This window comes from Geotrypetes seraphini, chromosome 1, assembly GCF_902459505.1.
Source record: "Geotrypetes seraphini chromosome 1, aGeoSer1.1, whole genome shotgun sequence".
NCBI lineage: Eukaryota > Metazoa > Chordata > Amphibia > Gymnophiona > Dermophiidae > Geotrypetes > Geotrypetes seraphini.
The window spans coordinates 61,767,629-61,780,711 of NC_047084.1; the positions used below are offsets into that span (position 1 = coordinate 61,767,629).

General features: G+C 45.3%; 1 protein-coding gene across 1 annotated transcript in view; it reads left to right on the top strand.

Moving 5' to 3' along the window:
* OXCT1 (3-oxoacid CoA-transferase 1) overlaps positions 1 to 13,083 on the top strand; it is a 283,735-nt gene that overhangs the window by 259,936 nt on the left and 10,716 nt on the right. The window contains exon 16 of the mRNA XM_033932237.1: positions 7,967 to 8,068. Within this exon, the coding sequence (XP_033788128.1) occupies positions 7,967 to 8,068 (102 nt within the window). The remainder of the gene's footprint in view (positions 1 to 7,966; positions 8,069 to 13,083) is intronic.

The following is a 13,083-nucleotide window of genomic DNA, read 5'->3' on the forward strand; positions in this document are numbered from 1 at the left end:
AGGTAGATTTCATTTAAAGAAGTTGTACAGAAATTTTTAGGCAATAACAAAGATCCTCACTACAAAAAGATCGTCGGACGAATGCTGAAAGCATTTTAAGCTTTAGGTTGCCTGATGAGTTTGAAAGTGCATTTTCTCCAGTCCCACCTTGACTACTTTCCTGAAAATTTGGGAGCTGTGAGTGAGGAACAAGGTGAACGATTTCATCAAGACATTAAAGAGATGGAAAGGACATACCAGGGAAAATGGAGCATTACAATGATGGCAGACTACTGTTGGATGCTTCAGAGAGACATTCCAGATGCTACTCACAAGCGTAAATGCACCAAGAGGAGCCTCACAGGGAAGAAGAATCGAGTTTAGTGTGTGTAGGTGAGCTCATTTCAGTTCAGAAAAGGATTTTCATGAAAAAAATTGTAATAAAACTTTAATTTTAGAAGTCTATTTCCATTTATTTTGAGATATTGCCTTATTTAACCTAGTTACCTAAATTGTCAGGAAACGTGATGTCCTGACAAAATAGAGGTCATTTTCGGATTCAGTGCACCAAAAAACATAAAGATTACGTGGAATAACCAAACAACTTTAAAAAAAAAATTTTTTTGCAGACCTGTGTTTTATTTGGATTTCTACATCAACCAGAACTAGTCCTTACTGGGACAGATGTGCCATGAGCTTTATCTCTTTTTAAAACCTTTTTAACACCCATTACAGTAACAGTTGTTCATCCAATAGCTATAGATCTTGACTTCTTCCAGAATCTGATACAAATGCACCCTGGATATCACCATTAAGTGTTGGCATCACACAGTGACTAACTGACCCTTCTCCCTTTATACTGTAAACATAGTCTCTATGGCATACCAAGCCTTTGTCATTTGGAGGAGCATAAGCCTGACTTTGGAAATAAATTAGTCACAGTAGGCTCAGGGAGACTACATCTTATGACACCTTCACAATTGTTGCCCTTGTAGAATCCTTTTGCTCCATTAGAGCATTGTGATACTCAAGAAAAGAAACTGAGGTGGAACTAGAAACAGTGAAGGTAACTTGTGAAGAAAAACACCCCCAAGGCACAAATAAAAAAGTTCAAACCAGAAAATTATTGCTGCTACAAGATTCCATCATCGGAGGAATTTACCTTGGAACACAGGACAAGGAGCCCCAAGGATCCTCAGCTTGTAGGCAAATACTGACTATAATTAGAGAAAAACTCTGATGTTGTTATCCACCTTGGAACAAATGACCTGGCCAACAATACCCCACTTGCAGCACAGAAAGCTTTTTGGGAGCTGGGGGGGGGGGGTGTTAAATGCTTTTGTAAAGACTGTAGTACTGCCCATTTATAGAAAGAGAGAAGAAAAAGTACAAAATACAGAGAACTTCAATAGGTGACTCAGAGCCTGGTGTCATAAAGAAAGGTTATAGGTACGTAGGAGGATGGAATAATACATGGAAAAACAAGAGACTGTATTATAATAATGGGCTGTCCTTACTATAGGATGCAACTGGGATAACGTGCAAGGAAAACTAACACCAAGATTCATTAAAGACAGCGACTCAATCACTGTTGGCTGATTCTCTGGCCGATTTTCAAACAACGATTGATTCACTGTCAAGTTTACATGCAAATGATTTGCACGGAGGTGTAAATCATTTGCATGCAAACTCACCAACTCAATCGCTCAGTGAGCGATTGGGTCGGTGCAGAGCCCTGACAGTAGTGACAGGGGAAGCAGCCTCCTGTCACTGGTGTCGGGGCTTCTGCCGTTTTTATTCTTCTTTTTTTTAATTGGGCAGATATTTTTCTTGTATTGCACATGCAAAATATCTGCCCTATAAAAAAATTGGCAGGAGGGATGCACACTTCCTCCTGCCATTGCCCCCTAATGTTATTTCCAATTATCCCTTTTCTATAGTAACCGACTGTTGGTTGTAAATTAATAGATTTCTGTTTCTGCCCCTGTCTCTTCCAAATGCCCTTGTATCTGCTCAAGGTTTGTATCTGTTGTTGTTAGTTTTGTAAGCGTCTTTACCAGATTTGTCTAAAAAAGATAATGGAGAACCATTGTTGGGACAGGGAGTATTGACTGGACTACTTAGTGGTGAAGTATATAAGTCTCCTGGATCACTTCAAATTCTTTTTCTGCCACACTTTTCTGTATTCGGTGGAATTCTAGTTTTAGGTTGTTCTTTAATTATTTCTTCTAGATAATTAGTTTTCTTAATGGAAGGATATGATTTTGCCTTTGAATAAGGATAAATTGAGCCCCCTTCTATAGTCTTCCTTTTCCCTCCTCAGCTTTAATATCTCTTATGTCCTGTTTGAATCTATCTACATGTTTATTAATATCAGATACTCCAGTGCAATAGGTGAGACATTCTAGACAATAGGGTTATTTTCCCATGCTCGCATGCTGCAGAAGGAATCCACTCCAGATTTTTCACTCTTCCTTCAGTATACTTCAGTATACACAGATTAGTTTAGTTCCCTCTCCAGTCTACTTCACAGATTAGTTTAGTTCCCTCTCCAGTCTTTTCCTTCTGCATGCATGACCGCTTCTATGTGTGTTCTGCTCTCCTCATTTTATTGTTTTAAATTCGATATAGCTTCGTCTCTATTACGGGTATTTTCGCATTTCACACAGATTGGGAGCTCTGCCTGCTTGAGAATTCCCAGATTTCGGTCTTTAGCTGACAAGCTGATTCCTTTTTGGGTACCTGTTAGTCTGCATTGTTTTCATTGGAGCTCAGGGCTGTCCCTGAAGTAGTCCCATCTTCTGTTAAGCGGGGATCAAGTGCAGACTTTAGGCAAGCTTAGGGGTCTCAGCAGTGTCCTGCAGCATTCCGGCTGCATTTTCACACCTCCGCCCATCCTGGTGCACATCCGGTGGTCCACAGGGGTGGAGGCATAGTCAGACAGTGGGGTCTGACCAGCAGCCCAAAGATCAGCTTTAAGAAAGCATTCCTAGTAGTGTGGCAGTGAATTCTTTGCTGGCTTTTCAAGAGAGCTGGAAGCAGGTGCTGACAGGAACTGACAGTCTGGGAGAGACGTTGGGGAAAGTTTGAATCGAGGGGTTTCTCTGTTTCTGACCTCCCTGTATCTTACGGAGGCATACTTACACATTCCCATATTTCCAGCCCACCGCAATTTCTGCATTTTATTGTTCTGGGACAGGATTTCCACTTCTTGGCCCTGCCTTTTGTGCTGGCGACAGCACCATGGATCTTCACTAAGCTGATGGTGGTAGTGGCAGCTTCCCTGAGGAAGATGGAGTTGCAAGTTCACCCTTATCTAGACGACTGGTTGATCAGAGCTCCCTCATTGGCAGAGGGTTCGAAGCAAAATATAGCAGGTGCTCCAGGTGCTGGAAGACTTGGGCTGGATTGTCAACTTTAGGAGGAGCCATCTGATGCCCACGCAGTCCCTGGAATACCTGGGAGTCTTCTTCGATACAGCCGCGGGCCGTGTCTACCTGACGGAAGCTGTGTGCCCAGATCTGCGCTTTTGAAGAAGTCAGCTCCTTTGGTGTGGGATTACTTTCAAGTTCTGGGATTCATGGTGTCCATGCTGGATGTAGTCCCTTTGGCAAGAGCGCACATACACCCTCTTCAACATGCATTGCTCTCTCACTGGACGCCCCACCAAGATGCCTTGCAGATGTACCTGCCGTGGACTTTAGAGGCACGAGTGAGCATGGTCTGGTGGCTTCTTCCGCAGTCGCTCTGCAAGGGCATAACACTCCACATTGCCTTCTGGATTGTGGTAATGATGGATACCAACCTTCGGGGCTAGGGAGCTCACTGCAATTGGTGTCCTATACAGGAGTGTTGGACTCCGACGCAGAGAAAGTGGCCAATCAACCGGCTAGAGCTCCGGGCCATTCATCTAGCCTTGATGAGATTGCAGAAGACACTGGAGGGCCAAGCGATCAGGGTCTTCTCTGAGAACGTGATGGCAGTACCCTATGTCAATCGCCAGGGAGGTTCCAAAAGCACTCCTTTAACTCAGTAAACCCACCTTCTTTTTCTTTGGGTGGAATATCATCTTCAGGCACTGATGGCAGCGCATGTGGCAGATGTAGACAATGTTCAATCAGACTTCCTTAGCAGACAGATTCTGGATCTGGGCAAGTGGGTCCTGTCAATATAATTAGAGATAGTGAAAGAAACACAAATCTGTCACTGCACAAGCCAATAGAGGTTCTCAACTACAGCACTGAGAATAGAAGCTCATATCACTGGAAGGAAAAGGACCTCGGAAACACGCTCAGAATCAGACTCAAGGAAAACTTAGTCTGAGACTTATCGGTTCCAGCTTTCTATCATAGGTTCTGAAAAACCTTCCAATTTTTTAAGCTATATCAATGCTTTGAAATACTACCTAAAAATATTTAAATAGTGTTATCCATTATTTAAACACCAAAAAATGTGAAAACGCACTACGTTAAAAAATTAGTCAAATTAAGACTGATATCCCTTGTCTCTCATGCCATCTGATGGTGAACTAGTGGGAGATGAACACAAACTTAAAGATCATCTACACCTCACAGAAAAAAATAATGTATAAACTGTACTTGAACTTATCTTCATATTTTATCTGTTCCTGGATTCTGAGCGGGTTTCTGAGGTCTTTTTCCTTCCAGTGATATGAACTAGAGAATGACACGGGGAAAAAATCTGTCCCCGTCACTGCACCGTCCCCGGCCTACCATCCTCTGCACCTCCCCGTCACCGCCGTTCCCTTCACTGCCCAATCACCGTCACCGCCATCCCTTTCACCGCCCCGTCACCGCCACTGCCATCCCATTCACCGCCCCCGTCTAGCACCCATCTTCTTCCCTCCGCTCCCCCATAGTCTGGCATCTGTCTTCTTCCCTTCCAGCGTCTTCTCCCCACTCTGCCTTCCACATTTCCTTTCAGGGTCTGTTCCTCTCTACCCTCTTTCAATGTCTGTTCTATTCCTTTCCACCACCACCTTTCCCTCCCTCCTTTACCATCTGTTCCTTTCTACCACCCCTTCTTTCATATATTCTATCAGTCCCCCCACCATCACTAGCAGTCTCTCTTCTCCCTTACCATGAGCAAATAGAACTTCTGAAAATTGTATTGCTGAGGCATTATTTCTAGTACGCCTTTTTTTCCAGATGGATAATGACATCAATTTTATAATTCTTACTGTCTGCTCTGATTTCATTCACAATTTGGTTTGTGTTGTACCTGAGGATTCCATGAGGCATTTAACCTTTTCCTGTCTCTTCTGTGATTTCAAGTTGATTCCTTCAATAATGGAGTCTCAAGGCAGTAGCAGTTTTCTATTTTGGGCTCTTGACATTGTTTAAGGGATTTCTTGTACATTTGGTACTGGTCTTCTTTGATGAGGTCACTTCAGAATCTATTTCCAAGGAAGAGAAACTTTTTCCCTTTTACCCCCTCCTTCCTTGTGTGTGCCGGAACACGCGGTCCCCGCAAGCAAGTAATTTTATATCATTTTCATTCTATTCATTCATAGAAATGAAAGTCTAGATAATGCCAGTCACATAACAAAACATGATTTTACAAAAATAATTCCCTGCACAGTCAAGCCTGCAAGGATTACTAGATGTCTTTCAGCAGCTCCCCTCCCTCCCTCCCCCTTACCTTTGTGGCCAAGTCAAAACGATCTACCAACAATAAAATTTTAAAAACACAAAGCACGCTGTACGCAGAGAAAATGCTAATTATCATTTATATTCCGCGGGTTTTCAAAGAGGTCAAGGCAGATGACTTATGCAATGTCACCTCAGTAACAACTATACAAAAATAGACAAATATTCCCCCTCCCTTTTTACTAAACTGCGCTAGCGGTTTTAGCGCAGGGAGCTGCGCTGAATGCCCCACGCTGCTCTCGACGCTCATAGGCTCCCTGCGCTAAAAACCGCTATTGCGTTTTAGTAAAAGGGGGCCATAGTGCAAAATATAGACAGCAGATATAAATTCTCAAAACGGACACATTTTGATCACTAAGTTGAAAATAAAATCATTTTTCCTACCTTTTTGTCTGGTGATTTCATGAGTCTCTGGTCCTTCTTCTGGTTCTTCTTCTTTCTTCTCCTGCCCCCCCCCCCTCTTTCTTTCTCTCTCCCCCTGGCTCCCCTCTTTATTTCTGCCTTTCTTTCTCTCTCTCCCTGGCCCCCTCTTTATTTCTGCCTTTCTTTCTCTCTCTCCCTGGCCCCCTCTTTATTTCTGCCTTTCTTTCTCTCTCCCCCTGGCCCTCCCCTTTCTTTCTCTCCCCCTTGACCCCCTCTTTATTCCTGCCTTTCTTTCTCTCTCCTCTGGCCCCCCTCTTTATTTCTGTCTTTCTTTCTCTCTTCTCCTGGCCTCCCTCTTTATTTCTCTCTCCCCCTGGCCCTCCTCTTTCTTTCTGCCTTTCATTCTCTCCCTCTTGACCCCCTCTTTCTTTCTGCCTTTCTTTCTCTCTCCCCCTGACCCCTCTTTATTTCTGCCTTTCTTTCTCTCTCCCCCTGCCCCCCTCTTTATTTTTTCCTTTCTTTCTCTCTCCCCCTAGCCCCCACAAAGCCATCGTGCCAATTTCTCCACTTCCACGATTCTTTCCCTACCCTCACCCCCAAGCCAGCAGCCAATTTCTCCCTGCTCCTTCCCCGATGTCCTGAACTTCATCGGGCAGCAGCAGCATTCACAATTCACTGCTGTTGCCCGCTTCAGGCCTTCCTCTCTGTCGGGTCCTGTCTTCATGAAAACAGGAAGTAGGCAGGACCGGCAGAGAACAAGGCCTGAAGCCGGCAACAGCAGCGAATTGTAAATGCTGCTGCTGCCCGAAGAAAGTAATGGAGCACCGAGGCAGACCGCTTCTCCCCCCTCCCAGCCGAACCCCCGCTGATCCTCCTATCTCCCCCCCCGTGAACCTTTCCGACCCTCCCAGCGAGAGCAGCAAACCTCCTTCGCGGCTTTCTCCTCCCTCTGCCGCGTCACTGATGACGTCATCAGTGATGAGGCAGTGGGAGGAGAAAGCCGACGCTACTGGAGGGAGGTTTGCTGCTTTCGCTGGGTGGGTCGGAAAGGTTCACTTGGGGGGGAGAGATAGGAGGGTCAGCGGGGGTTCGGCTGGGAGGGGGGAGAAGCGGTCTGCCTCGGTACTCCAAGGCCTGGCGCCATTAACTTTTTCGCCCCTCCCGCCCCCCCCCCCCCTTGGTACGCTACTGCTCTCCAGCTCTCCTTAGTTTGCCGATTTTCTTTTTCGGCGACCGGCACGCTTTCAAAGAGCCGCGCATGCGCGGCTGCTCAAAGTTCAATCTTCTGCTCTGCTGCAACTTCCTGTTTCCGGTTGGGTCAGAGCAGAAGATTGAATACTGAGCAGCCGCGCGTGTGCGGCTCTTTTGAAAGCGTTCCGGTCGCCGAAAAAGAAAGCCGGCAAACTAAGGTGAGGTGCAGAGAGGAAGCTGGTTAAACGATCGAGCCGGCGTGCGGGTGTGGGTTGCGGGGACCGCACGATCCTTTATGCCTCACTGCGGTGACAAGACCATTCACCGCTCCACTGGGCGGTGATGGCCTTGTCCCCGTCCCCGCAGAGGCTGCTAATTTTCATTCCCCGTTTTTGGCGGGTTACCCGCAGCTAAACACAGTAGCCGCGGGTAAACTGCCACCGTGTCATTCTCTAATATGAACTTCTATTCTCAGTGCTTTAGTTGAGAACCTCTTTTGGCTGGATGGGCCATTTGGCCTTTATCTGTCATCATGTTTCTATGTAATTACTTGTTGATTGAAACAGAACGAGTTATATTTTTATGCTGCATTTTAGTAAGGTAGTTTATCCTTGAAACTAGCTCTTTTTCCTTTATTATTTCCTACTAATATGCAAAACAAATTTGTTTTGATAATGATCTTATGGAAATGTATAGATGGAAAATGCAATTTTCTTTTCAGTGGTTTCAAATAAGAAATTACTATTTATTATTCATTATAACAGGGAGTGTTTGATGTAGACAAGAATAAGGGGCTTACCTTGATTGAAATTGCAGACGGACTAACCATTGATGATATCAAGAAAAGTACAGGCACCAGTTTTGCTGTAAGTATTTTTGTGGTTTAGTATGTCTTCGTGTTTTGTAAGTTACCTAGATTTGGGCATAAGTGAAAGATGTGAGATAGCCATTCGGATTAATTCAGTATTAAATCTTTCATGTGGAATGCACCTTCAATTGTACTGTATTTACAAATGCTGTTTCTTGTACAATCCCACTCTATTCCTGGACAAGTAGGTAGTCTATCCCATCTCACAAGATCTCTTATAGGAAGCCTCATTTATTGCCCATTGACTTCCAGTTGTCTTCCTACAAGTGAGACAGTAGGAGCTGTTCTTTTCTGCTCATGTTTAATTTTTTCTTATCATTAATGATTTTATTTATCTGGGAATTTCATGCTGCAAAGGATCCCTTTTGAGGACAACTCTGGCAGCAAGAGATTGCAGACTCAAATGGGATAGAGTCTGCTTTCAAGATGTGCCTGCTTTGCATTAGAGAGATGTACAGGAATGGGGCTGGTGGAGATCCCTTGGGGTTTCCCCCCGAGTCTGTGGGGATTCCACGGGGTTGGAGGCACTTTGCAGGGTTCACACATATTACGTCAGAAGCTCCTCCTTTCTGCCCTCCAGCTGCACTTGCTCCTCCATAAAGCTGCATGCAGCGCTCACAGCACACTGCAGAAGCCTACCCGGAAGCCTTCCCTGCTGACATCAGATGGAAGACTTCCAGGTCAGCAGCGTGCAGAGCACCAAATGAAGGATTGGTGGAGCTAGGCACCCACAATCTTCAGGAGTCCACTCTACTTCCGCCCAAAGAAGCAGTTATGATGCCAGACCCTCAGCTAACCTGCCATAGAATGGGGGGAGGCTCTGGGCATTCCTGGAGGAATGAGCAGATATCACCACAGACTGCTGGGTGCTGGACATTCTATGAGACAGGCATAAGCTCAAATTTTATTGGCCCTTCTGGACCTATTTCTGGACTCTCCAAAGATAGAGCCACTGCCCAGAGATTGCTGGTTATAGTGGTCATAGAGCTTGTTTCAGAACTTGACTCGGTCTCAGGCAGATACTCATGCCAAAGAGAGGCTCCAGCAGCTGGAAACCAATCCTAGATCTCAAAGCGGTTAATACAGCCCTCAAAATTCCTCAGTTCCAAATGGAAACAGTGGGGTCGATGATTGCCTCTGTAGTGCCGGGGGAATTTCTGGCCTCTTTGGATTTGACAGAGGCCCAACTTTATATTCCCATTTTTATGGAATGCAGAAGGTACGCGAGGATCCACGACTTGCAACGACACTTCACTTTGCAGCCTTGCCTTTCTGGCTGGCGATAGCGCCTCGGACGTTTAACAAAGCGATGGAAGTTGTAGCAGCCCATCTACGTAGACTCAGGATTCAAGTCCATCTATATCTGGATGATTGGCTCATCAGGGCACAGTCGGAGTCCGAAGGACACCAAGCAGTTTGCCAAGTCATTCAGTTGCTGCAGAGGCTAGGCTGGGTGGTCAACTCTTGGAAGAGTCAGCTCATGCCAACCTGGAGTTCATGCCAAGACCTGGAGTCAGCTCATGCCAACCTAAGACCTGGAATACCTGGGGGTCCATTTCATCGCAGGAATGAAAAGGATGTTTCTTCCCAAGTTGCTCAAGAAGAAAGCTTCAGTAGTTGATAATGTGCCTTTCTTGGGACTCAAGCACCAACAGCCTGGCAATATTTGCAGGTTCTGGGGTCCATGGTCACGACCATAGATGTAGTCCCTTGGGCAAGACCTAATGTGTGCCTGCTCCAAGACATGCTGATCTCCTGTTGGAGTCCACAAAGGATCGGCTGCATCTGAAGCTCCCTTGGATGGTGGAAGCTTGACACAGTCTAACTTGGTGATTGAATCCTTTCTTCCTTTGTAGGGGGGGTTCCCCTCTGGATGTCCCCTGGATGATCTTGATGACAGATGCCGGTCTTTACAAATGGGGGGGGCACTCTTCATGAGCAAGTCCAGTCCAGGGACATTGATCTCATTCAGAGAAGAAGTGCTTGATAATCGCTTGGAGCTTCATGCAATTTGACTGGCTCTCCTGTACTTCGAGTGTATACTCCAGAACAGTGCGGTTCACATCTTCTCTGACAATGCCAGGGCGGTAGCCTATGTCAATCATCAAGGGGGCACCAGAAGCACACCCCTATGGCAGGAGGCACAACTCCTCTTTCACTAGGGAAAAAAACATCTTCAGGCACTCTATGCGGCTCACATAGTGGGAGTAGACAACATGCAAGCAGATTATTTCATCCACCAAACTCTGGATCCAGGGGAATAGTTTCTGTCCCAGGGAGTGTTCCAAGTATAGTGGAGAGAAGGGGGGTTACCTAATTTTTGACCTGATTGCATCCGCGTCCAACAAGAAGGTAGCTTGGTTCTTCAGCTGCTATTGTGAACTCAGATGCCAAGGTGCAACCATGGCTACAGGAACTCCGAGGACTTAAGAGATCAGAGTCCATAGGTGACCCTTATTAAGTGCCTAACCCTCATTAAGCCTGGCTTTGAGAGCAACCTGTAAACTACTATCTGGAAAAGGTAAACTTGGGTTTCAGTAGGTTATATCATTGTAGTTTTCTTTCTTAGCTCAGCAAAATCAGTTAGACAATCAGTTAGACAATAGTGTAGCCTTTAGAGTCTCTGTTAGGGTTTAATACAAAACAGTGCTTTAACCTAGATTAGTGTTTTAGGCTGCGTTTCAGGGCATAATATCAGATTAAAGCACAATATCAGATTAGGGCACAAATAACTGTTGAGGAAAGGCTCTGGTATTAATTTAATTCCCTCTCGCCCACCCCAAAGCAGAGCTTTTTTGATTTATAGGCTCTTCAGCCAAACAGGAATAGGGCATTACTTTGATAGGGTTTTTTTCTGCCCCTTCTTTATTCTTCCAGGTATAAGTACTTCTGCACTGCAGTATGGCTGGGAAACATCGTATCACCAAATCTGTGAGAAGGAGAGGTGCATCGATGAAATGGTTCATGAGGTGTCAAAGAGATTTCCAGCAGTGAGGAACAAGAGGCTGTGCTGAGGGAAAACAACTGGATTCAGATTACAGAACACTGCAAGATTGGTACTTTGACTCCCCCCGCCCTTGAACCAAAGAACTGGTATGCTGATCTGGAAGTGGAGGAGATGAGAGCATCCCAAGGAGAGGAAGAACCAAAGCTTGAAATCCCAAAATTACTGGATCCATGACTAGTAGGAGGTGTAAGGTAGTTGTAATTGGCAATTCCCTTCTGAGGAGTACAGAAGCATTCATTTGCAGACCAGACATGATGTCATGAGAGGTATGCTGTCTTCCTGGTGCCAAAATCCAAGATGTTATAGAGAGCTTGCTGAGGCTCATCAAGCCTGATGACTATTATCTGATGCTACTCATCTGCGTTGGCATTAATGATACTGCCAGGTACCCCTGGAAAAGTATCACAAGCGACTTTGTGACTCTAGGAGAGAAGGTGCAGACAGGTGGTATTCTTGTCCATCATCCTTGACGAGGGTAAAGGCCAGGGCAGAGAAGCTCACATCCTGGAGATGAATGTGTGGCTATATGGATGGTGTCAAGAGTGTTTTGGCTACTTGGACTATGGTATGATTTTTCAAGGCCTACTGAATAGGGATGGTGTGCAACTATCAAAGAAAGGAAGAAGTGTCTTTGGCAGCAGGCTGGCTAATCTACTGAAGAGGGCTTTAAACTAGAAGTGATGGGGCAGGGTGATCAAAGCTCCCAGGTAAACATAAGCCCTCAGGTAAGTAAATCACTGAATACCTCTACATGGATGGGAAAGGGGGGCACTTTCTGGAAAGCAGTATATGCTTGAAGTATAGGAAACAAGATTCTGGATCTAGAAAAAAACATGTGATGGAAGAAGATGAAGCTGGATATAGTGATGATCACGGGGTCGTGGTTCACGGAGAACCATGACTGGGATGTAGTTATACTTGGCTATAATCTGTTTAGGAAAGACAGGGTAGGAAGAAAAGGAGGGGAAGTTGCATATGTTAAAGATCATATTAAAACCACACAATTGCTGGATCTGCAGGGCAAGGAAGAGGCACAGTGGATTAATTTTGGAAAGAGGGAATGGTGAATATATTTACATTGGTGTGATATACAGTCCTCCTTGACAGACGGAAAAAGTGGACAGAGATTTAATAGTAGACATGCCGAATATATCTAAAGGGGAAGTTTTACTAACAGGTGATTTTAACATGTCGGATGTTGATTGGGGTTTCCCTATTGCGGAGTCTTCTAGAAGAAGTGAGATCCTGGATTCTCTACAAGGAGAACTGTTCCAACAGTTGTAATTGAACCTATGTGGGAAGGTGTCATACTGGAATTAGTGTTTACAAACGGGGAAAGTGTTCAGCCTTTTATCAGCTTCTACATATTTCTCCCCTTTACCTTTGAGCCTCAAAATGCCACTTTTGCATTTCCTCCTATCACTAAATATAGCTTAAAAAAACTGTCTTGTCTCCCCATTTCAGCTATTTTTTTTTCAGATATATTTAGTGATAGGAGGAAATGCAAAAGTGGCATTTTGAGACTCTAAAGGTAAAGGGGAGAAATATGTAGAAGCTGATAAAGAAAAGGCTGAATTGCTTAACAAATATTTCTGTTCTGTGTTCATGGCTGAAGCGCCGGGAGCGGAACCAAAGAATAGAGAATGACACGGTGGTTGTTACCTGCGAGTAGCCAAGGGTAACCCGCCGAAACGGGGAGAGAAAAAATAGTGGTCTCTGCGGGGACGGGGACAAGGCGATTCACCGCCACGTGGAGCGGTGAATGGTCTTATCTCTGCAATGAGGCAATCACGGGTCGTGCGGTCCAGCAGCCCCTTCCCACCCGAACGCAGCATTCCGCCAACTCCCTCCTTCCACATCACCTTAGATGCCGACTCCAAGTTTGCCGACTTTAATTCTTTTTCTCCCAGCCGCACGCTTTCAAAAAGCTGCGCACGCGCGGCTGCTTCAGTTGTTCAAGCTTCTCCTCTGCTGCAACTTCCTGTTTCCGGTTGCGTCAGAGGAGA